This window comes from Natator depressus, chromosome 1 (genome assembly GCF_965152275.1).
Source record: "Natator depressus isolate rNatDep1 chromosome 1, rNatDep2.hap1, whole genome shotgun sequence".
NCBI classification, from domain to species: Eukaryota; Metazoa; Chordata; order Testudines; family Cheloniidae; genus Natator; species Natator depressus.
The window spans coordinates 155,513,608-155,537,927 of NC_134234.1; the positions used below are offsets into that span (position 1 = coordinate 155,513,608).

At 42.4% G+C, this 24,320-nt stretch overlaps 2 protein-coding genes across 3 annotated transcripts in view; one reads left to right on the plus strand and one right to left on the minus strand.

Moving 5' to 3' along the window:
* Window positions 1-312: 312 nt before the first annotated feature.
* NDUFV3 (NADH:ubiquinone oxidoreductase subunit V3) lies at window positions 313-20,298 on the minus strand. 2 transcript variants are annotated; one of them, XM_074969455.1, is made up of 4 exons: window positions 19,993-20,297; window positions 13,741-13,834; window positions 5,027-5,992; window positions 313-566 (listed from the first exon to the last, which is right to left on the minus strand). In XM_074969455.1, exons 1-4 carry the CDS (start codon window positions 20,038-20,040, stop codon window positions 400-402), a joined length of 1,275 nt encoding a protein of 424 aa, XP_074825556.1. In that variant the 5' UTR covers window positions 20,041-20,297; the 3' UTR covers window positions 313-399. The 2 variants fall into 2 exon arrangements, with proteins under 2 accessions (XP_074825556.1, XP_074825562.1); XM_074969461.1 differs by lacking the exon at window positions 313-566 and adding an exon at window positions 4,121-4,620 and having other exon boundaries at window positions 19,993-20,298.
* Window positions 20,299-24,129: 3,831 nt separating this feature from the next.
* The window catches only part of WDR4 (WDR4 tRNA N7-guanosine methyltransferase non-catalytic subunit), a 35,530-nt gene continuing 35,339 nt past the window's right edge, over window positions 24,130-24,320 (plus strand). Inside the window, exon 1 of the mRNA XM_074969474.1 lies at window positions 24,130-24,278. Coding sequence (XP_074825575.1) covers window positions 24,169-24,278 — 110 coding nt within the window. The 5' untranslated portion in view covers window positions 24,130-24,168. The remainder of the gene's footprint in view (window positions 24,279-24,320) is intronic.

The following is a 24,320-nucleotide window of genomic DNA, read 5'->3' on the forward strand; positions in this document are numbered from 1 at the left end:
CCTACCCCCATCACCCCACTACAGAGCAGAAGCCTGAGCTCCTCCCCCCAGCATGATAGGTGGAGAATGGGGGAGGGCCCCTCGGTGAGCCGCACTTTAAACTGTAAAAGAGCCGCATGTGTCTTGTGAGCCACAGTTTGGCCACCTCTAACTTAGACTACATCTTGTGTCAATATGCACTGGGATCTAGAAAAGCTAATTATGAAGAAGTCAGGGTGACTAATTTGTAACTCGCTAATGAACTCTAACACAAAGTGACTGTGATAAACAAGAAGTCCTCATCAAAACCATCAGCATAAGTTACTGCAAGTTTATTTATTTTTTACAATATAGACAACGCAGCAGTGTCAGAGCAATTCATTCAAATAAGATTCAACATTTCTTTTCATCTTGGCTCTTTTAGTGCCTCGGTGACAGCCTTCCAGAAGATGGCTGAGGCTGTCTGAATTTTGAGAGCTCCACATCAAAATCCACAAAGGTATACATATTATATTCGTGATGCTGGAGGTTCTTGTAGGTAGAATTATCAAATTCCTCCTGTGCAGATGCAGAAGCTGTTTTGGTCTCTGTGGAACAAAAAGAAGACTAGTGAACCTGGTTATGCCAAAACAGAGATAACATTCTTTCTGACTGCATCAGTTCCATACAGTTGGAGGCTCCTCATTCATTGAAACAAGAAAAAAAAAAAGTCAGCCGCTACAGTGTAAGGCAGGGGTGGGCAAACTACAGCCTGCGGGCCAGATCCGGCCCCTCAGGGCTTTGGATCTGGCCCACGGGATTGCCACCCCCCGTGGTGCCACGAGCCCCGCACCGCTCCAGGAAGTGGCTAGTACCACGTCCCTGCTGCCCCTGAAGGAGAAGGTGCAGAGGGCTGAGCGCACTGCCCTTGCTATGAGTACCTCCCCCGAAGCTCCCATTGGCCAGGAACAGGGAACCACAGCCAATGGGAGTTCAGGGGAGGTATCCACAGGCAAGGGCTGCACACTCAGCCCTCTGCACTCCCTCCCTCAGGGACGTGGTGCCAGCCGCCTCCCGGAATGGCGCGGGGCCAGGGCAGGCAGGGACTCTGCCCTGGCGCGTGCCGCTGCCACCCTGGAGCAGCTCCAGGTAAGCGGCGCCAGGCTGGAGCCCGCACACCGAACCCCTCCTGCACCCAAACTCCCTGCCCTCAGCCCCCTGCCTGCACCCCAACCCCCTGCCGCACCCTGCCTGCACTCCAACCCCCTGCCCTAAGCTTCCTTCCCGTACTCTGCACCCCTCCCTGCACCACTGCCCTGAGCCCCCTCCCACACTGTGTACCCCATCCTGCACCCCAACCCCCTTCCCTGAGCCCCCTTGTACATCCCGCACCCCTCCTCTTCCCCAACCCCTTGCCTTTAGCCCCTTCCTGCACACCACATTCCCTCCCATACCCCAGCCACCTGCCCCAGCCCTACATTCATGGCCCTGCACGCAATTTCTCCACCCAGATGTGGTCCTCGGGTCAAAAAGTTTGCCCACCCCTGGTGTAAGGATAAAGTTGCTAAACTTCTGTTTGTATCTTATAAAATACCAAGGAAGCACATCATGCATCTTTAATTGAAAAGACAGAACAACAGATTACTTGAATCAACTACCACAGGATTCCAAATATATGACTCCCTTACAGTGGAAAACATTAGCAACAGTGTTTTTATTTCAACACACAAATGATTTACTATTCATGGAAATGAGTTGGTCTCTCCTGAATGTTGCCTAGTATATACTTAATGTCACTTAGCTTTACTACCTGGTTCTCCCCACAGCCAGAACATTATGTGACACTTAGCAAGCCAAGAGATGCAAAAGAGCATTAATTACACATTTACCTCTATCTATCATGTCAGACCACAAAATAAGGACATTAAAACAAGTTAAGCTGATGATATTTTCTAATAAAAACTTAGTTACAAAAAGGATTTCCACAAATTATTTCAACTGTGGCTGCATCAGAAAATATATCAAGGACTTTATATTTTAATCCCCTCTCCCCCACATTATGAAATTTCTTGTGTACTCTTTATTCTTTTCAAAGCCTCACACTGGCTTTCTTTTCTAAAGAGATAATTCTGAATGAATAATAAAAAGCTTAAATTTCTGATACCATATATACTGAAGCGGGCATTAATTTTTGTACTTTAGAAAGAATACACTAATCTAAATAAGATCTTTTATAACAACATTACTGTTCAATTCACTTTACCATACAGGGAAATTGTGAGAAAATTTTTTCCAGCGCAAGAAGAAAAGCAAAACATATTTCTTATGCTAGCCTGTATTTTTATATAAAAAGGGTTGACAGTCAGAAAGAAATTTAAGTGCGATCTAGCAATAAAAGTTTGTGCCACTTGTACACAGTGGTTTGTATTTGTTTATTTTATATCAAAAACTTTACCTTCTACAGTTATTTGTTTCTTTCATAATGTGACAGTCTCCCAGAAAAATAAGCAAGAAATAGAACATTGTGTTTTCTCTTTAATCTTTCTATTTTGGTGCAGTGATACCATATGTTTCAACACATGTATCTGTTGCATTTTATAACTGAGACTCTTGCAAGTGTAACAAATCACAATTTTGTTTAAATGGCAGGTAGAACTATGAAGGCAAACAATCTAGTGCCTTCTATTCAGTTCCTAGCAGGGCATATCTCACAACAGAAACCACTACATACATATTTGAACCAGGTGTTGCAATCTCTGCTGGAAAGAGCTCCAAGAATAAGCAAGCTTAGGAAATAGTACAGTCAACCTGCAAGACAGGGTCCTTCTAAATCAAGAGATGGATGCTCAGGAAAGAGCAGACAATTTTTTCTTGCCCACGATGCACTGCACTGCACTTGGTTCCTCAAAAGAAGACTTTATTCCTGAATTCTTCCCCCATACATCAAACTTCATATACACTCTCTCTCAAGCAGAATGAGCTTTTCACATGATGTCCTTGTTAAGTGAGTTGGAGGTACACTTCTGAGTTACTTTGCTGGTAATTTTACTTACCAACAGCTAATGGCACATTTGTTTTGATGAATGTTTAGCATTCCTATTCCACTTTGTGGGATGAAGCTAATTTAAAGTACAGATTTCTAAGTAGGAAAAATGTACAATATGTCTTGCAAGTTGGTCTGGTTGCTGCGTTTTCAGATAAATGAAAGAATGCAGAAACAGGAAGGAAGTGTAGGTTACACAAAATCTGTGACCAGTACTGTTAACTATTGCTCATCTGTTTATAAAAAAAGACCAGCAAAAGGGAGGCGGGTAGGGGGCGAAAGGGTCCCCATAAAATCGTTAAATGAAAACGAGATTTTGCTCAGTTACATCTATTTAAACAAGAAGTGGCTCCTCCATTTACTTCAATGAAGTTACTCTAGATTCACTCTAATGAGTGAAAGCAGAATCCAGGCCACTGTTTAAAATACGAACTAGTTAAGAAAATGGTTCATACTTCACTTTGATGCAGCAGTGCATTTTGCAATAAAGTCTTTCTCCAACTCACCAGAGGTTAACTAGACCCATTCCTTTAATTTTCTAATTACTTTCTAGTTGTTAACTACTGAGGGGAGTGACTGAGGCTACAGGGCTTGGCTCTCTAAGGATAGTATTGTTGGGAAAGAGAGAAGCATCAAATATAGACAAACGTAGGGAAAGGTGTTTTACAGCTTTCAGAAGCTCCTTCCACTGGATGTGCAGAAGGGCAAAAAGTTGGCAAGGTTAATCATAACAGTGATTGTATTTTAAAAATGTTGAGGAAATATCCTTGGATTCTAATGCTGAAGGTAGGTCAAATTAGTGGTTGATTTTTCCTTTAAATAAAACCTGCACCCCTTTTGCTCAGCACTGTCTCCTGAAAATTGACATGCAAAAAGCATTACTTGTCATCTAAGGCTCTTGCAAATAATTGTGATCTTGCAAATAGCCTTATTTGTGTTTTCAGCCTTGCAAATAGGCAGGTTCTTTAAACTAAGTGTGCTAGCAAAATGGTAGCCAGATTTTTGAACGTCAAAAACAGGACACCTAACATTCTCATGGGATGGAGGAAGAAAAGAATGCACCACAGAAGGTGTTGAACAAATTGGGATGGAGAAATTTTTTCTTTTATTGGACTACGGGGAACACAGGAAGTATCTGGCAGGGGGGGCTGATGGTGTGGGATTCATGCAACTTGTGGGTGGGAAACTGAATTGTTTAAGGAGACCAGTTATAACCAGGAAGGTTAGGCGAGACACAGATGTGTGTCTGGGAGATGATTTGGGGAAGGCATGATGTGTGATAGAGAGAGACATCAGTGCCCCCTTTCTCCCCTGGCTATCTTATTGATTTCGTTGGGTCCTTTGCTGGCCTTACGTATTGCTCACCTTACAAGTCCGCCGGTCGCATAGCCAACTCCTGCTCCTGTGATCCTCCTATGCTACCCAAATCTGTTGCAATCTGTGGTATGGCAAAATTGGGGGAGGCGGTGGCAGCATCTGTGCAATGGGATGGTGGCACATTCAGCTCAGCAGAAAGGCAGCTACTGGGTTTGTACGCAGAAGTTAGACAGGAAGAAAAGGGGAAGAATCCAGAGGTTGGGCAGAGGTCGCTGGCTGTCTTCAATGTGGTTCTACTGAAACTGCAACAAAATCCTGATTTTATGACAACAGGCTATGACCAACCAGAACAGTCCCTCGAAACTGAAACAAGCGTGGTTACCTTACCTGTTAACAAGTATAATGTTGATTTTAGGAAAAAAATAAGTACAATGAGATAAAAAAATATGTTTCCTTCCACCATCCTAACTAGAAGCTGCATATTAAAAAGGAGAGAGAAAGTTTTTCAACATAAGTACACATGATGACAGCAAGAATTTATCACCAAGGTGTGACTCTTTCCTCCACAATGTGCTATATCAGCTAGCTTTATAACAGAATATGGAGAATCCAGATCAAAGGAGTTGATATTGTAGATATAATTTAAAATGTTATTTCAAGCCCCAGCCCCAGAAGAACCAATATAGTTCAAACAATTTAAAGCTGTACCCTGTATAGTGCCTTGCTCTTCAGTCTGAGATCCAGCTTCTTGAATGATCTCCTCTGTTGTAGTGTTTACCATGAACGGTGTCTCCTTCAAAAACTCCTCTTGTAGTTTAGGAGCAGCTTTTTCTTTTGTCTCAGTCTCCTGTACCTCCCTTGTCTCGGTTTCTTCCCATCTCAATAAAGTCAGCTTTTGCTCCACTTCTTGCTGAGGCTCTGGCGGAACTTTTGGCTGTGCTGCTGCTGGTGGGGCTCCAATGGGAGTCTCCGCCAAGTGCCTAGGTTCCTTAAGTCTGACGGCGGTCAGCTTTTGGCTTTCTTCAGCCTGTGTTTTTGAGATGGACTTCTGCAAATCTGTCCCTTTTAGGCTTTGTTTCATGGAAGGTTTTCTTGTTTCTGACTTTAATATTTTACTGTTGGCTGTTGCTGTTTTACCAGACTCCACCTGCTTGATGTGAGGCGCCTCAATTTCTGGTCTGTAAGGCTTCTTCTTAGGTATATATTCTTTATCTCCTTTCTGGGACAAGCTCTTGTCTGCCAATGTCATTACCTTCACCGTTCTGTTCTCAAAAAAGAAGGGATCGTGTCTTGGAAACTCTACTCTGGTTTTAGTGGCAACTCCTGAGGCGCTATCTTCTTCATCAGAATCAGAGCTAGAATCTGATTCGGAGCTGGATGAAGACTCTTTCTCAGCCAACTTCTTGCTCAACCCTCCTCTCGTTATAGAAGCCTTTCCCTCAAGTGAGGAAAGTGTTACTCGCTCAGGAAATGCTACCAAAGTTTTTCTTGACAAGAATTTCCTCACCTCTTCATCCGTTAGCTTTACAGCTTCATCAGTGCTAGTACTAGCTATGGTCTTGGTTTCACCTTGATTTGCAGATGGTGGGTGAGAACTAGGAAACAACTTTTTAGGGAATTCAACTGTTGTTTTGGTGGCCAGCAGTTTGGTGCTCTCCTGAGGTGCCACCACATCTAGGAAATGGCATAAAGAGGATTATTATAATTTCTGACACTCCTGTTAATTTGGAGTTCCTAAACATCCAACGTTAAGTTTCTGAACTGCTCTGGTATAAAAATCAAATTTGAAAGTGTAATTTCACTAATTGCACAACCCTGGAACAGACAGTTACCTTTTCTATATTGTGCATATATCTGAACTCTACTTAGCATCAGACATTCTTTACTGCTAGGACTGGAACTCATATGAGATCTGGCTTTTATTCCTTGCTGAGTCTGAATTCTTGTGACAGCTCTGCAATGTCACTGTCTTTCTCTGTGCCTCAGCTCCCCATGAGTAAAGGGGGGAAAAATATATCTTCCTATTTCACAAGGGTGTTAGAATAAATTCATTGCCACATGTGAGGTACTCAGATACTACAGTGATAGATATAAACCTAAGAACAAGACAACAAAGAACACGAACTACTGAGTGATCATTCTGATAACCATCACAACAGAATAGCTATCTTCATAAGCAACAGAGGGATAACTCATGAATGATGTTTAGATGGCTACAGGTCTCTCCCTTGTTCAAGACCTCATATACAGTATAAAATAACTGGCTGTAAAAGTGTCCCCATAATTTACCTGCTGAATTGTTACATAAAACCTTGTTTGTGTGATGCACAGCCACAAAATGCTGCCCCTTCCTGTTCTTGAGCTTCTCCACTTGCTATTTTGCCTTCCTGCCTTCTTCCTCTCTGTCTGTTTCTCTGTGCTGGGATTTCTCCACGTGGACGTTTCAGTGGATTTCCTGATCCTGTCATCGGCTCTCTGATTATTCCATACTGGGGACGGTAGCAAACTAAGAGAAATTGCCAGCCAGCCCACTCTTTCTCTGAGTAGACGTGGGTACCTCCACTAAATGTTACTGTCCCAATTGGGGCGCTGGAAAGAAAGCAGTAACTTCTAAACTGTTACCCACCCGTGGGCCTTAGGTACTCAAGGCAGATTGTGTGGTCTGCTGGAGGAGTGGAAGACCAGTGACAGAGACTATTCTTGTGAGGACAGGGAGAGCTTCAGGAAGAGCTGGCAGCTGCCATGCAGCACTACTAAACTCTCCCACTACTCCCACAAATAGCTGCACGATTCCCACTTTGGTGTGTAGTTTAATGTAGCTCTGCCTCATAACTTGGAAGTCTATGCTGCATAACTTGGATCTAACCGTACCACATAGTTCACAGGGTATTGATTATTTCTATACATACTTTTTCCACCAGTTTTAGTTATGGAGATTAATTAGGATGTATGAGAAATAAGCGATTCCGAGTACAGTTAAGCCTTCAGCAACATGCGAGTTAAGACATTAGAGAAGTCACAGATGCATGAAATTAAAAACATTTCATGAAGAGAAATATTGTTCTTTTATTTATATTTCAAATACAGTAGTTTAAGTTAAATACTGATTTATTATATAGGTATTATTAACTTAAAGTTTGTGTTTCTGAAATTATTTTTATGTAAGGCACAGCAAAATCAAATACTGGGTCATCAACCCAGACACCATGGTCTACAGGCATTGTCACTGATATTTGAGAAAGTTTATTCAAATATAAAAAGATTTGTATTAAATACACAGGACGTGGCAATGTAAACACAAGAGTCCGTGGTGGCTGGGGTGGGGAATATAAACAGAGCAAAAGCTGGAGTTGTATTCATGCTGGGAAGTCTTTAGAAACTGAACAAAAGAAGGCAGCAGCAATACTGAAATCACTCAAATGGAGTATTAATACTGTGCATCATTAAAGACTGGAAAAAAAGATTATGATTTAAAATTCAGTGAAGAGTGAAATATTATATTTGTCAGCATATATCATTAACCATGCGATCAAATTATTAATGGTATAGAAGTTTAGTTCGACACTGAGCAGAAGAGCATTTTCGCGAAGTCAGTGGCTATATTACCAAGCTTTTTGACTAGCAATATTGAGGTGCTTCCAGCTTTGTACCACAGGATGCACTCAACTAACATTGAACTGAACTGGCTCTGTTGGAACGATAACATGTCCCTTTCAGTGGCTGGCATGGACATATTATCCTCATGAGTGACTTAGAAGATAAACATAGCAGTGGTATCATCAGCAGAGACTCTAAATGATAGAAAACAGCAGCCAGCAGGACTAGTAGAACCAGTTTAAAATGTATTCATTTTCAGAAAAATAGAATATGGAAATGTCATTTTTGTTCCATCAGTGATTTCCACAACAAATGTGTTCATTTTATTAAGGCAAAGAAGATTTTCACACCTCCTCAAGCTGGGATCTGAAAAATCAGGCTGTGTTCTATGTATTTTTACCACCAATAAAATACACTGGATGGAATAATCATGTACTCAAAGGAAGATGTCCTAATTGGTCTTTTTCTACACTATCCAGAGGCTTACAAGAGTTAGAGATTCCAGAAATTGATGCTATGATACTACAGTGATGACAACCCTAAAAATACCATATAAAAATATACATAAAACAATAATTATACCAAAACCATGCTTCAAAACAAAGATACTATACAAAACAGTAACTGGCAGCAGCTATTGATTTAAAATATTTTAAGTTTGTACTTTTCTGAGCATTATCAATGACGGGAAGGCTGCAAAGGCTCTTGGGTAGGCTATCCAAGGTTTTATTTCCCAAGCTTTTTCAGAGATCAAGGTTAGGGATTGGGAGAGTTTGTTTTGGAGAAATCTTTTCAAGCAGGTTCTTTTTAATCTGTCTTTGACATGTGTGATTATTAAATTATTTAAATTTTGCATATGCCTAGAAAATAACTAATAGATGCAATGTACAAGTTGAACAAATAAAAATAGCTAACTGTATGTTATTTTCTAACAAGATATGCTCAGTCCTAACCTCCTAAAAAATACTGAAAAATGGAAAGTTTGGGATTGACATACATGTACAAAGCTTAAATTACAAGCAACCAACATGATTGTTATGGATCAGATACTATCATTTTCTACTTTTTCATAAAATCCAGATCAGTATTTTCCTAAAATAATGCTAAACTGAGATTGAGGGCATTTAAGCAACTGTTTCCATTTTTTATGAAAACATTAAAAATACAGGTCATTGGCCCCAACTCTTTGAAGGGATCCAGAAGCACATGCTCTTGAAGTCCATGAAGTCCACTTTTTGCTCAGGAGTAAAAGTCCAAGATTCTGAATTATTTTTGTAGTATTACGGCCTTGATCGTTAGTCTAGTCAATTTTTATTTACAAACATGTAGCTGAAATTGTTGCTTAACTTCTACTCTAAGTGACTAAAAAAAGGGACAGGATCTAGATATTACAGCATTTTATAAATACTCTATCGCAGGGTGGATAAGAATCGGTTGATTTAAAAAAATCAATTTTTTAAATTTAAATTAAATACAGGTTTATTTTAAAAAACTATTTAAAATTAAATTTGAAATTGTGACAACCTATATTAAAACAAACTTTCTATAATCTATAAAATCATTTATATAATATTAAGCAGTACATTGCTGCCAACTTTTAAAGAAAGTCAAATCACTGAATTTGTGGAAGCAATTGGAATGAGAGTTTGAAGTGCGAAACCTGCTTTTGACAGCAGTAGCTTCTTCTCCAAGTGCAGAGAGAACATCTTTATTTCAGTTTATTCAACTAGTTCAGTTCAATGTTCATTCAAAGTTAAGAAACCAATCAGAAGTTTAAAAAACAGGAAGGCTTATTTTCCTCTTCCAAGCCAAAGACAAGGTGTGAGGGGATGAATCATAGAATCATAGACTTTAGACGATCATAATGGTCCCTTCCGACCTTAGTCTGACCTCCTGCACAATGAAGGCCACAGAATCTCACCCACCCACTCCTGTAACAAACCTCTAACCTATGTCTCAGCTCCTGAAGTCCTCAAATAGTGGTCTGAAGACTTTGAGGTGCAGAGAATCCTCCAGCAAGTGACCCATGTCACACGTTGCAGAGGAAGGTGAAAAACCCCCAGGGCCTCTGCCAATCTGCCCTGGAGGAAAATCCCTTCCCGACCCCAAATATGGCGATCAGCTAAACCCTGAGCATGTGGGCAAAACTCACCAGCCAGACACCCAGGAAAGAATTCTCTGTAGTAACTCAGATCGCACACCATCTAACATCCCATCACAGGCCATTGGGCATATCTACCGCTAATAGTTGAAGATCGATTAATTGCCAAAATTAGGCTATCCCATCATAACATCTCTTCCATAAACTTATCAAGCTTAGTCTTGACGCCAGATATGTCTTTTGCTCTAACTGCTTCCATTGGAAGGCTGTTCCAGAACTTCACTCCTCTGATGGTTAGAAACCTTCGTCTAATTTCTAGTCTAAACTTCCTGATGGCCAGATTATATCCATTTGTTCTTGTGTCCACATTGGAACTGAGCTTAAATAATTCTTCTCCCTCCGTGGTATTTATCCCTCTGATATATTTATAGATAGCAATCATATCTCCCCTCAGCCTTCTTTTGGTTAGGCTAAACAAGCCGAGCTCTTTGAGTCTCCTTTCATAAGACAGGTTTTCCATTCCTCGGATCATCCTAGTAGCCCTTCTCTGTACCTGTTCCAGTTTGAATTCATCTTTCTTAAACATGGGAGACCAGAACTGCACACAATATTCCAGATGAGGTCTCACCAGTGTCTTGTATAACGGTATGAACACCTCCTTATCTCTACTGGAAAGAGAGCTACTAGTACTAAAATCTTGAAGGACTGGTAACCTAGAAACAATCAGTTGAATACAAAAACAAAGGGAGTACTTGTGGCACCTTAGAGACTAACCCATTTATTTGAGCATAAGCTTTCGTGAGCTACAGCTCACTTCATCGGATGCATCCGATGAAGTGAGCTGTAGCTCACGAAAGCTTATGCTCAAACAAATGGGTTAGTCTCTAAGGTGCCACAAGTACTCCTTTTCTTTTTGCGAATACAGACTAACACGGCTGTTACTCTGAAATCAATCAGTTGAATACACTAACTACAGATAATGCTTCCTTTCTTTAATAAGGAAGTTAGTTGTATATGCAAAACATGTTTTGATAAATATTTTTTCTTATGTATCCAGCACATAAAAGGTAGTTTTATTTAACTAATAAAAACTGTTTAAAAATGTTTCTGTGCATTTAATTTTAATTTGCATCCAAATAAAGCCCGATACAAATCACAAATAAAAAAGTAATCATGATCTATGAAGAAATGCATCATTAGGCTTTTTCTAACAAAGTAAAAGATTAATAATCCAAATAAATATAAATTAAGCTACATAATTGATTAAATAAACATGTATAGAAATAATGTATCCTCCTGGTTTGCAAAAAGTACCAAATTTAGTGTAATGGCTATATTTAAATGCAAATTAACATGTTTTAATAGTTAACAGCCAATGAGAATCATTTTCTTGAGGAAAATAACTAAAAAAGTATAAATGCAAAACAAGATTAAAAGCCATTATTTAAATCAAGGTTTTCTGGTCACTGATTTGAATCATGATTAAAGTCCATGATTTAAAAATCAGTCTATCCTGCTCTCTCCTTTTGAAATTTATGTCCAGATTCTGACTTAGCTCATAGGCAGAGATGATCCAAATATCCCTGAGCTTTCTGAGTATTTCAAAGTTCCAACCCAGATCTGTATTCTACTTAGTTTGCCAGCTCTTCAGGGGAAGGACTGCTTTTTGTTCCATGTTTGTGCAGCATCCAGCACAATGGGGCCCTGCTCCATAAATGGGGTCCCTAGGTGCTAGTGCAACACCAACATTATCTTGCAAATAGTACCCCTCTTTATAATGGGCTACACCCCAACCCACCAGAGGCCAATGTCCCAGGCTGTGAGGGGAATGTTTGAAGTCCAGATCCAAGTTTTACAGTTTATACTCATCTCTAGTTACAGGTGAAAAGTGAATTTCGGAGACTCATTACAGTCACTTTGTTCACATGCCAAAGCCACTTCATACTGGGATCCCAGCAATCTGCTAAACTGAGGCCAAGGAATCCAATAGCTTAGCTGTTGCAGGTAAGATTTTAGGTGTATTGGCTGCACTGGGGTGGGCAGGAAAGAAATGTTTGGCTTACAACAGTGGTTCTCAGCCAGGGGTCCAGGGCCACCGCGAGCAGGTTTCAGGGGGGCCGCCAAACAGGACCAGCATTAGACTCGCTGTGGCCCAGGGCAGAAAGCCGAAGCCCCACAGCATGGGGCTGAAGCCCAGAGCCCTGCCACCTGAATCTGAAGCAGAAGCCTTAGAAACTTAGCTTTATGGTGCCCCTGTGGTTTGGGGCCCCGGGCAGTGCCCTGCTTGCTACCCCTTAATGCCAGCCCTGCTGTTTATATGCAGAAAACCAGATGCTGTGGCACAGGTGGGCTGTGAAGTTTTTCTAACATGTCAGGGGGGCCTCAGAAAGAAAAAGGTTGAGAACCCCTGGCTTACAATACATAGGTCTACATTTTGCCTGATATAAACCAGTTGCAACTAGTCCTTTGCTAACATGGGCGTGTGGCAAAACCCATCTGTTTGATAAGAACTAGTGCAGGTGGAGGCAGTTGAGGGTGGAATTTCCATGTGGTGAAGGGTTTAAGTTTTATTGGTTTGCTGACTGACAATAAGATGAAGTGTGTGGGAAGCTGTTGTTTTGGACAGTTTCATATGGTCCTATAGCATTTTGTTTTTAAATTACTTCCGGGGGCATTCTGTGCCAAAAAAATTAAAAATTCTCTGAACAATATTTTAAAATTCTGCAATTTTTTTTGTCAAAACAACATTACATAATCGCGCCAGTTTCAGTTATTTTGGTAATTTATTTCAAAATACCTGTCCGCAAGTATGTCTGTCACAATACAGACACACACAAAAATGCCCCCAGGAGTAGAGAGTTAAAGAAACCGCTATGACAACCCAGTTCCTGTTTTTCTGCCCTCTTCCCCACCCCCCAAGCCAAGCCAGGGGGCCAGACACCCACAACCCCTGCCCCCCAAAAGCCCAGCCGTGAGGCCCTGCCAGCCAATACACCTGAACCACCTCCCTCCCAGAGCCCAGCCACGGGGCCCCCAGCTCAGATACCCGCACCCACTCCTCCCCCAGAGCCCAGCTCTGCCCCCCCCAGCCCAGACACCCTCTCCCCAGAGAGAGAGAGAAACAGCCTGATGCTTGGTCCCAGGCTTGCACAGAGTTTCCTGTGTGCCACCTTCTCCTTCCCTCAGGGCATGCTGGGAACTGCAGCTGCCAGGAAACCTCTAACTCCCTCTCCCTCCCCCCAGCAATGTCTTCTATGTGCAAGCTGGGTTCTGTGGGTCCAGCGGCCCATAGTGGTGGCTAGCAGCACTGCAGCCCATTTCTGTGGGGAAAAGGAAATTCTGCACGTACATTAATTTCTGCAAAATTCTGCATTGCACAGTGGCGCAGAATTCCCCCAGGAGTATTAAATGTATGTCAAAGGTGCCCAGAGTGTGGGAGTCCTTTGATATGGATTATGTTTATGAAAATCAAAATCGATAAAATTGCCCCTCCCCCTTAAGATTTATAAATAGTTTCATGACATAGAAGAATAAGTCACAAATTTAAATTAAATTAAAATTTGTAATCTGGACATTCTACAGACTAAAAAGCCATTCAATTGCTTCTTGTTAAATACCAAATGAAAAAATGAAGTTTCTATTAGCTGTGCACCTATTTTAATGTGCTCATATACATGACAAAAACGCACACAACCATCAATTTAAGAAAAAATAAATATCTTACTCTTTTCTTGACCTTTTTCAGAGCCCTCTGATTTGGTGCAGAGAGAAAGAGATGGAGAGAGGCTTCGCAGTCCCCATGCTTCTAGCTGTAAAGTCTGCAAAATTAAAATCAAACAAATCTCTTATTTTTTTATTAGACAGAACTTTGATTTTTCATCTGTAGTGTTCTTCTGATTCACTGTTAACTACTGATTTCCGTAAGGTGCAAAGACGGATGATTGACGTGAATTCCCTGGATGCAGTAGAAAGGTGACGGTGGAACGGTTATCTCATTGGGATTCCTCTCACAGATTTACTTTCTGTGAAACAGCAGAGACTAATCAGAAATTCCTGTTCCTAAATTATACAGATAAAATACTGATGCTATCTATGTATACCACTTATACCAAGGAATAGTACAGTTAAACTAAACAAACATTTAAAAGTATGGAAGGAAACAGGTAAAGCTAGATAGTTAAACGCACTCAACTCATAGAATCTCTTACAATATGAAATTATAGACCAGAAATGCTCATGACATCCACTCACCCTACATTATATTACATACAAAAATGTTAAGAAAACATTAGGCTGCAAAGCCAAGCACTCACACTTTGGGAACTGCTAGATTTACCGTTATCTGTCCCCAGTGCACATCCAAGCTGTGCACTGATGAGGAGCCTGTGGAAAAGACAGTATGCGAACATGTAACTGCAAGATCATAATGCATATGCACAAGGAGGCCAAGTTAAGGTTGCATGAACAACCATAAATCTGTATGCAGTGTTTATGAAGCAGTGTTGGTCCCAGGATTTTAGAGAGACAAGGTTGGTGAGGTAATATCTTTCATTGGTCCAACTTCTGTTGGTGAGAGAGACATGCTTTCAAGCTCTACAGAGCTCTTCTTCACAGAAGCACTGCTGCATCCAGGTCATGGTTTGGATGGAGCCTCATCTGGCTCTCATTTTCCCCACCTGGGAGGTGGAAGGGCTCCTACAACAATGGTGCTCCTAGGAGGGTATGTGCATGAGACACTGGAACCACAAGCTGGGTCTGGAGAGAAGTTATGGAGGGAACCCAGCTCCAGTCTCTCTCCACTGCCCTGGCTACTCTCATAACAGCTGTCTGGCAGCAGAATATCTGCTGCTTGTTCAGAACTCAGGCCAGGCTCTTTGTAACAGTGAGGGTTTCTGGTAAGCTGCAAAAAGGATCCATTACATTCTCTATAATGGAAAGCATTAGGCAACCCAAATATTGGGGTTTCGACCAGCTCCCCTTATGCAGTTCCACTGCAGGCTACAAACTCTATTAAGTCATGACTCTCCTGCTTCATATGGTCCGGAGTCCCCTTAACTTTATTAGCCAGTGTCAGGGTTCCCTCCCCACTCTGAACTCTAGGGTACAGATGCGGGGGACCTGCATGAAAGACCCCCTAAGCTTATTTCTACCAGCTTAGGTTAAAAACTTCCCCAAGGCACAAATCCTTCCTTGTCCTTGGATGGGTACTGCTGCCACCACCAAATGAGTTAGACAAAGATTCAGGAAAAGGACCACTTGGAGTTCCTGTTTCCTTAAAATATCCCCCCAAGCCACTTCACCCCCTTTCCTGGGGAGGCTTGAGAATAATCTACCAACCAAATAGGTAAACCAGGTGAACACAGACCAGACCCTTGGGTTTTTAAGCACACTAAAAACCCCAATCAGATTCTTAAAAACAGAACTTTATTATAAAGAAAAGTAGTAAAAGAAGCACCTCTGTAAAATCAGGATGGAAGGTAACTTTACAGGGTAATCAGATTCAAAACACAGAGGATTTCCCGCTAGGCAAAACTTTAAAGTTACAAAAAACAGAGATAAACCTCCCTCTTAGCACAGGGAAAATTCACAAGCTAAAACAAAAGATAATCTAACGCCTTTCCTTGCTTTACTTACAATTTTTGTAATCCTAGACCTCATTTCAGACAGAGTTTTAAGAGATGTTTTTTCCTGCCCCTGGTCCCTCTCTGGCTCCGAGAGAACACAAAGAAAAACCTTCCCCCACAGATTTGAAAGTATCTTTTGGTCATGTGCCAACCAGGTTATCTGAGTTTCTTAACCCTTTACAGGTAAAGGAGGGATTTTATGCTACCCTTAGCTGTATGTTTATGACAGCCAGATACTCCAAAATTGTGCTTTTTACTCTCTCGTATATAGGCAAGACAACAGTCCTCCATCACAATCACATTTTACTGTCTATTCTCAATACACATTCCAGAAACACCTTTTGGAATATTAGATGGAATTTGAAGGGGGAAAAGACTGGAGGGGCAAAAAATCCAATCTAATTTATCCATGCTTCTTATATAAATTAGAAATCCCATTACACCTTTCCCATTTTGAATCGGAGACCCACACCTACCACTCATATACAGATCACGTCTACCTACATCCAATCAACTCTACACAAGCACTCCAACCATCAACCCCAACTACTACTGCCAGAACAGAAGAGTGTTTCCAATGTGTCTATAAAATGTACCACATTTTCAACTGTAGACAACTACTGCAAAAATTTCTCAAAAGCTGTGGTTATGAAATACATATAGCGAAGCTCTATGCAGGCAGTTAGGACTGTTCTGAGCCAGGGCAATGTGATTTTACACATGCATATGTAAGATTCTATGAACAGTGAATACATTTAAGTATTTATTTACCTACCCCTCACTATTTATTTCCTTGCTTTTAAAATGTTTAGGAATTTTAGGGGGGCAGGGGTGAGGGGGGTTGGACTAGAAATTTAATAAACCTAGTAGTGTTCCTTAACTTACACAGTAGCAAATTTCATTTTCATTTAAAAGAAAACAGCTATGGAGCACTTACAAGTTTAAAAATTGCACACGTTCATGGCTTCCTGTAGCTCACTCTGCAAATTTTAAACCCTACTGTAAAACCAGGTCAGGGGACAACTATTTTGTTACCAGAGCCTCTGACTGTTATTTATGTAGCACAGAAAGGGCCAAAATGCTCTTCCAAAACTAATATTATTGGCATTATCCAAATATTGAGCCCAAAGAAAATACCTCTGAGTTTTAATCCTTTTCTGTTCAAGAAGAAAGAAATTTCATAAAACATGCAAAAAACACAACCTTTTGCATTTATACTTCTGGAGAGCATCTATATTAGGAAAAAAAAAATAGTATTCGTACTGGATCAGCCAGCCAACAACAATGCTTAGACCCAAATTTCATGATACAGTGATAAAAATGCCCCTTGAGACCAAAGCTGAAGCTGTTTGGTGCAGCCGCTGTAATACAGGTACAGTACTCATTTTTTTCTAGTTTAGACAAAACTGAACAGTCTGTGCTGGAAAGATTTCAAGGGCTTCTCCTCTCTCCCCACTCTCCCCGCAATCAATTAACCATTTTTCCAGAAGGGACAGGGTAATGCTGCCCAGTATGCATTCAAGCATTATAGTCTTATTCTGTAGAGGAATTATTTGTTGTTTACACTGTTTCCTTCCAGAATGACCTTTTTGGCTGTATTGGATCATGTTTTATATTCTGCCATACTGTGTCCTGGTTTATGTTATATTGCACTAAAAGGAAAAAAAAAACAGAAAAAGCAAACAGCAAGTAAAGCTCAAATGTTTGTTGACAGCGTGGGCTACACTCTTAAAGCATGTAGCAGTGAACAATTCTGTTTTGGTAGAAAACGATACATAGGTTTGGCAGAAATTAATTTAAAAAATAATAATTTTGGCAGATAATGTTTATTTTTAAACTTTTTTTCTATTTTTATCTATTTAAATTTTCACAATAGCAGGAAATTCTGAGGGATGTAGGACAATAATTATTTAATGACTGTAGATGTTGAGATTCAAAAAGTTAAGCATTGTAACTGTTAAAACACAAATTGTAAACATCACACATCAAAGTATATCCTTAAATCTAACTAATAAATTCTTACTTTTTGCCTATCTGTACATTATCATCAATAGAAATGTTTTTGTCAGTTTGTGCGTGTACACTGAAATTGACATTTACTGATAAAAATCGAATCCTTCCAAGCCTAAAGATACACAGTAGTTTTTTGCCAACTCTGTATCTCTGAGGCACATGGAACAGAATTTGAGATCTGGTCATGGACTACCTATCTATCTAGCTCAGTGTCAGGCAGTAGCCACTACCTATTAAAGAAAGACAAAAATCAATTTAAACACACAGTCAAATGTAAAATGAGGTACAGTATGTGTGTGTAGGATTTTCTTCCTGATGCCAATTATAGTAAATTTACTTTTTGAAGCATGAGATTTGTTTTCACCTCGAGCTGTTTCTTGCATTATTGTGTAGAAACATTTAAGACTCGTTGCAGAGCTTATAACTAGGGTTGGCAGAATTCAATTTTTTTTTTATGTTGACAGATAATATTGTTTATTTTTAAGCATTTTTTATTTTTATATTGATTTAAATTTTCACAGTTGCAGGAAACTGGGGTGGAGTCAAATAATAATTATTTAATAACAGTAGATATTGAGATTAAAAATTTAAAGTTTTAACAATTAAAACACAAATTGTCAACATCACGTCAAGAACTATAATTGATCTTAGCCAAAAAAAAAAAAAAAAACCCCAGAGAAGCAATATCCTTAAATCAATAACTCAGACCTGTTATTACTATTCATTCACTAGTCCATTTGTAACAAGCCTAATTTAAAAGTCTAAGTCACTGGATTTTTTACTGTAATAAGTTCTCAGGCAGCTTTTTTCTTACTTTCTCTATCTATAAATTTTGCTCATTATCAATGGGATATTTTTCATCAGTTTGCGTATGGACAGTGATATTGACATTTACTGGTAAAAATCTAATCCTTCCAAGCCTACTTATAGCCATGTTTGAAACTATTTTCAAGCACCATTCTAACAGATTGCATCAAATGAAGTCCAGTCTGCCTGGGCCTTTTCTTCAGGAGGAAGGCTAACAAGTATTAGACACACCTTTCTCCCCTGGTGTGGGCATGACCAGACATGGAGCCTGGGCCCTGCTAGGAGGGACAATAGCAGTCCTGGCTATTGAAGCATGCCATCAGGCAAACAAGCTGGAATGTTTTGAAAATTTGCAGTAACACATTTTCCAGATTTTCCAGCCAGGCTCCAGTGCAGAGAGAGGCCTGTCTACAGCAGGGCACTGAGCCACACCACTCTGGTTGGGACCACAAGGGGACAGCACAACTCCATGCTCCTAGCCACACCACTGCTGTATGCAGGCAGGTCTCCACATAGGGTTGCCAGCTGTCTGGTTTTCTGTCACTGGGAACCATGGCCAATGGGAGTTGCGCGGGCTGCTGCCTGCAGATGGAGCAGCGCAGAGCCACTTGGCTGTGCCTCCGCATAGGAGCCGGAGAAGGGACATGCCGCGGCTTCCAGGAGCTGCTTGAGGAAAGCACCACCTGAAGCCTGCAACCCTGACCCACTCCCATGCCCCAACCCCCTTCCCCAGCCCTGATCCCCCTCCCTCCAAACCACTCATCCCCAGCCCAGAGCACCCTCCTGCACCCCCAACCCCTCATCCCCACCCCAAAGCCCACACCCCCAGCTGGAGCCCTCACACCCCAACCCCGTGAAAATGAGCAAGTGAGGGTGAAAACAGCAAGCGGGGTGGGGGTAAAGGGGGCCGAGATGGAGTGAGCGGGGGGGCAGGGTAGTGGTGTTCAGTTTTGTGCAGGTAGAAAGTTGGCCCCCCTTGGCTCCAGAGCAGAGCGGCCTCTTGCCACAGCACTGCCCCGCCCGTCCAGCACAAGGGGCAGCAGCCTCAGACTCCCTCCTCCGGGTGGGCAGAAGGCTGAGCCCTCCCAGCACATGCACAGGCCCGACCCGCCCAGCCGCACCCACAAACGCATGCGCAGCACCTATGGTGCCCCACCCCTCCCTCACTGTGTCCAGGCTCCCTCTGGGAAGGTGAAGCACAGAGAACATGACGCATGCGCACTAGCCACACTCCGCCTCTCCCCCAGCCAGGGAAACTGACCCCGGGCGACTGGAGTGGCGGCAGAGCCCGGACGCATGCGTAATTGCTACTGTCCTTGCGCCCCCGCCCGAGGAGTCACGGGCCCCTTGGGACGGTGTGCGCAAAGGCGGGGGGGGCGTGGCTGAGTTCTGGCGCATGCGCCCCAAACAGGAGCCGCAGCCCTGAGTTGATTTGAACGGGAAGGCCCACTCACTCGAGCCGGCCAAGCGGGGACCGGTGTTTGTGCCCCTCCTACCCCCGCCCACGGGAGAGCATCAGCCCCGCCGCTTACCTTGAGAGTCACGGCCCGGCCGCAGCCCAGCAGCGAGGAGGCGGCCATGTCTGTGTCTCCCCCACACGTCCCCCGACGCCGCGGGGAAACACGGCACCAGCAGCAAAGGTACCCACCCCTCCGGGCCTCGTTCTGAGTGTCCCCGCGGGGTGGGCGGGCCTCGGTGCAGAGACTCCTCCCCCTGGCCGGCAGCGTTCCATCTGCCCCGCCCACCGCCACAGGAGCCAGCCCTACTCCTGCGCTCGCTGGTGCTGGTGGCAGTGGCCTGCATGCATGATAGCCCCACCTACGTGAGGAGCCCCTGCTCCCTGTGAGGGGACCAGCCCCCCTCTCACAGCGGAGGAAGCTGAAGCACAGAGTGCCAGTGACGGTGACCTGCCCAAGAGCACCTCCAGCAAAACAGGAGAAGCGCTGGGATAGCAGCAGGCAGGAGGAGTGCATACTCCAGCTTGGTTGCAGAGGGATAGGTGGACTTCTGTCTCTGCTGCTGGGGTCATGACTTCACATCCCTGTGCTTCAGCCACAGGACTGTTCCATGTATAGTGCCAGTCCTGAAGCATCCAAAGAACGGGAGAGAAGGTTATAGCTATGATCTTTTGTAAAGACAAAGATTTTCCAACAAGACGTTGTTAGCTCTTTTCAGTGCAGTTTTCTAACGCCTCAATCCTGCAAAACAACAACTACTAAACAGAGGGCTTACTACCTCCAGTATTAAGTGTTGTGCAAGATTAGATCTTAATTTTGCAGGGAACCAGTATACTAGCAAGGAACATGCCATATAATTAAATTTTCACTTGGAAATATGAACACAGTGCATAACAAAGTCTAAATAGCAACAACAGGTGAAGGTGCAGTGACATTTTAAAAATAGCTTAACTAGTTAGGTTTCAGAGTAGCAGCTGTGTTAGTCTGTATTCGCTGTAGCTCACAAACGCTTATGCTCAAATAAATGCGTTAGTCTCTAAGGTGCCACAAGTACTGCTTTTCTTAACTAGTTAGTGATATTAGAAAAGCACTTTTAAACAGAGTGCCAAATGAAATAAGTATTAATAATTACTTTTTAGGACTATATGCACAGAATCAACCCCCTGAAGTATCCAGTGTTACCAGCTAGAATGAAAACAACAAGGAATCTTTGTGGCACCTTAGAGACTAGTAAATTTATTTGGGCATAAGCTTTCATGGGCTAGAACCCACTTAATCAGATGCATGGAGTGGAAAATACAGTAGCAGGTAAATATATATATAGAGAGAGAGAGTACATGAAAAGATGGGAGTTGCCTTACCAAGTGGGGGGTTAGTCTAATGAGACAATGAGGGAGGAAAAATCACTTTTGTAGTGGTAATGAGGGTGGCCCATTTAAAACAGTTGACAAGAAGGTGAGAGTAACTGTAGGGGGAAAACTACCACTCTGAAACCTATTTATAGAACATACAGTAGGACCCTTTTCCAAAACACTCTTCAAACATTAATGAATTATCAGAGTACATGTTAAGTAAGTACACATTGTTATCCATATTTTACAAATGGGGAAACTGAACAATCAAGGCCATAAATTCTGTCTCAAAGTTCTCAGTATAGTTTGACAATTTACTTTCATGCAGGCTCCTGTGCGCACAGCTCTTTGTTGGATCAGAGCCTAAATTACTTGGCCCAGGACCTATGGCAAGTATGTGACAGACATAGGGTTTAGAACTCAGGAAAACTGCCTTCTTAGCCTTAGTTCATATCACTAAACTACACTGCCTTCTGAAACTTAGACTTAAACTGTTACTTGCAGAGAAAAATCTAGGCATTGAAGTGTAGCAAATTTAGATTGAATCACTTTTAGTTTATATATTCATAGTATAATTTGTACTGATAATGATAAAGCAGATACTGAAAAGCAGAAGCTTTAATTAAATCTTGACTTTCTATAAAGCTTTTCCCTATGAAAGTTATAATTTACAGACCAAAAGTAGAACACTTCTACAAACGTCCATGTAGAGGTAATTTTACAGACATGAATTCTCTCATTAACTTCAAACTACTCATGTGCATAAATTTAAAGTGTCTGCAAAATCTGGAGTATTAGTCAATGTTTAAGGGACCCTTAATTTGCATTTTTGATTAATTTAAAAATATTCAGTGTTCTTATAGTATGTCCTGATAGTTTTTAAAAAAATCCTTTAGAACATATGAATATAGAGGTTTTCCTGTTCCTTTCTTTATATTTATCAGAAGGAAGCTTTGGTTGAGCACGAGACTCAGGATGCCAAACATCCTCATTCCCACTCTATTCCCTCTTCTCTTTCTCTTTGTGCTGCTTGTTCTGTTTCAGCTGTCGCATGACTGTTCTTGATGAGCACCCCTTGCAAAGCCCAGAGGAGGGAAAGCACCATTAACAAAGCAGTCTGTTATTACTAAGTAATCACAAATGTGTTAAGGGCTATTTTGCAGTTTATTTAAAATTATTGCATATTATTCACATTTTGAGGACAAAGTTCGAAATATGGCATGGGAACACAAAGTCACACAAAACATACACTGCAGCTTATTGAAAACCCAACAATTGGATCAACTGATTTGGCTGCCAGCCACAAATGATAACAGTATAGAAGATAACCAGCAATTTGTGCCGAAGACAGCATCACAGAGAAGTTGGGAGTGTGTCTGCATTACATTCATGCAGGTAATGTATTCACATTCCACATTTTTGCGGGTATTTTCCTAATATTTTCTTTTTCAGAGATCTGCAAATCCCTGTCAGAACTCAGAGGAAATCTTTTCCCTAGCGTTTAAAAAAAAAAAATACATTTCCCTCAATCTTATGACCTCTGCCTCCCTTTTCTGCCCTTTTTGTCCAAATTTGTCATTGGGTGCAACAGCAGCCTTTGTAGATTGTATGGTTTTTAATTGCTCAAGTTATTAGAGAACACAAAAGAATTCAAAAGGGACATCAGGCAAAGGATTCAATTTTTTCAATAAACTTATTGCACATAATATAGCTGTGCCATTGTAGTTCTGTAGCACAGATGTTTCCTACATCAGTGGAAGGAGGTTTTCATTCCTCCTTTTTTAGTGGTGGTAGTTAGCTCAATGGAAGATCTAGCCATGTTTGCGCCAAGAAGTTAGGTCAACCTAACTATGCTGTACAGAGCATGAAATTTTTCACTGCCCTGAAAGATGTACTTAGAATCTAGTCTTAGATCAATCTAATTTTTAAGCAGAGACCAGGCCTTAGAAAGAGGTATTACAGGTAGTAAGATCTCTGTAAGCACTTGGGGTTGTCCTTTGTTTGCTTTTGAAACCATGCATGAAAGATGACAGGTAACGGATTAGAACTGATCAAACAGAAATCTAGCTACCGATTCTGAAGGCCAGGAACCTCTTTGCCTCAACATTCAAACACGTTTTCTATTTGGTCTTCTGTGCAGCTCTTACTGTTTGAAACAACCTTCATCTTTCTGCCTCTCACTCTTTTCTAATTTCAACCAGGATCATCTTTTTCTTCTCTTGCCTACCCTTTTATAATTTATCTCCTGCTGCCATTATTTAACTCTAATAACCTAAAGCCTCTTGGGAATTTACAATGGGTATGACAGAAGCTACCCAAACTATCTGCAATTTATTACAGGACTGAGGCGTCCAGTTGCAATGTACTGAACAGGGATAGAACAAAAAGAAAGGCTCAGCTGGGAGGGAGCAAATCCTATGTATTACACGGCCTAGCACAAGGGGGTCCGGGTCCATGACAAAGGCTCCTAGGCGCTACAGAAATATAAATAAAAACACTCTTCAAAACACCCCTCCATGCCAGAGCTCTAATTCCACTGGTTGCACTACGGCCCAGATGCTGGCCTAGCAGCCGGGCGCGGCGGATCTGGGAGGCTGCCGGGCGCCTGCGCACTAGGAAGGGGACCATGCTGGGATCAGAAAGGCGGAATCCTCGAGCTCCGCACGAGCGCGGGAGGGAACGAGGACTGCGTGTGCCCAGCGCCTGCTGCTCCCCCACTGTCGCCATCCTCGCCCTTCCTGTGCGTTACTGCGCAGGCGCCGCCCCCTGGGCCCCCGCCGCAGAGGGGAGGAGTCTCCTGGACGTCACTAGCCAGCGCGCCTTGGGGTGTGACGTCCACGCCCCGCGTCGGCTACTCGGTCAACCGCGGCTGGGGGGCGCGCACGTGGGCGGCGCCCGCATGGAGACGGCAGCGGCCGGGGGTCGCGGCCCGGGGCTGGCGCTCTGCGGAGCCCTGATGGCTGCCAGCGGCGGGAGCCGCTTCCTGGCTGCCCGCTACCAGGAGCCGAGGTCAGTGCGGGCCGCGGGGGCCCGGCGCTGCCCAGGGACGGG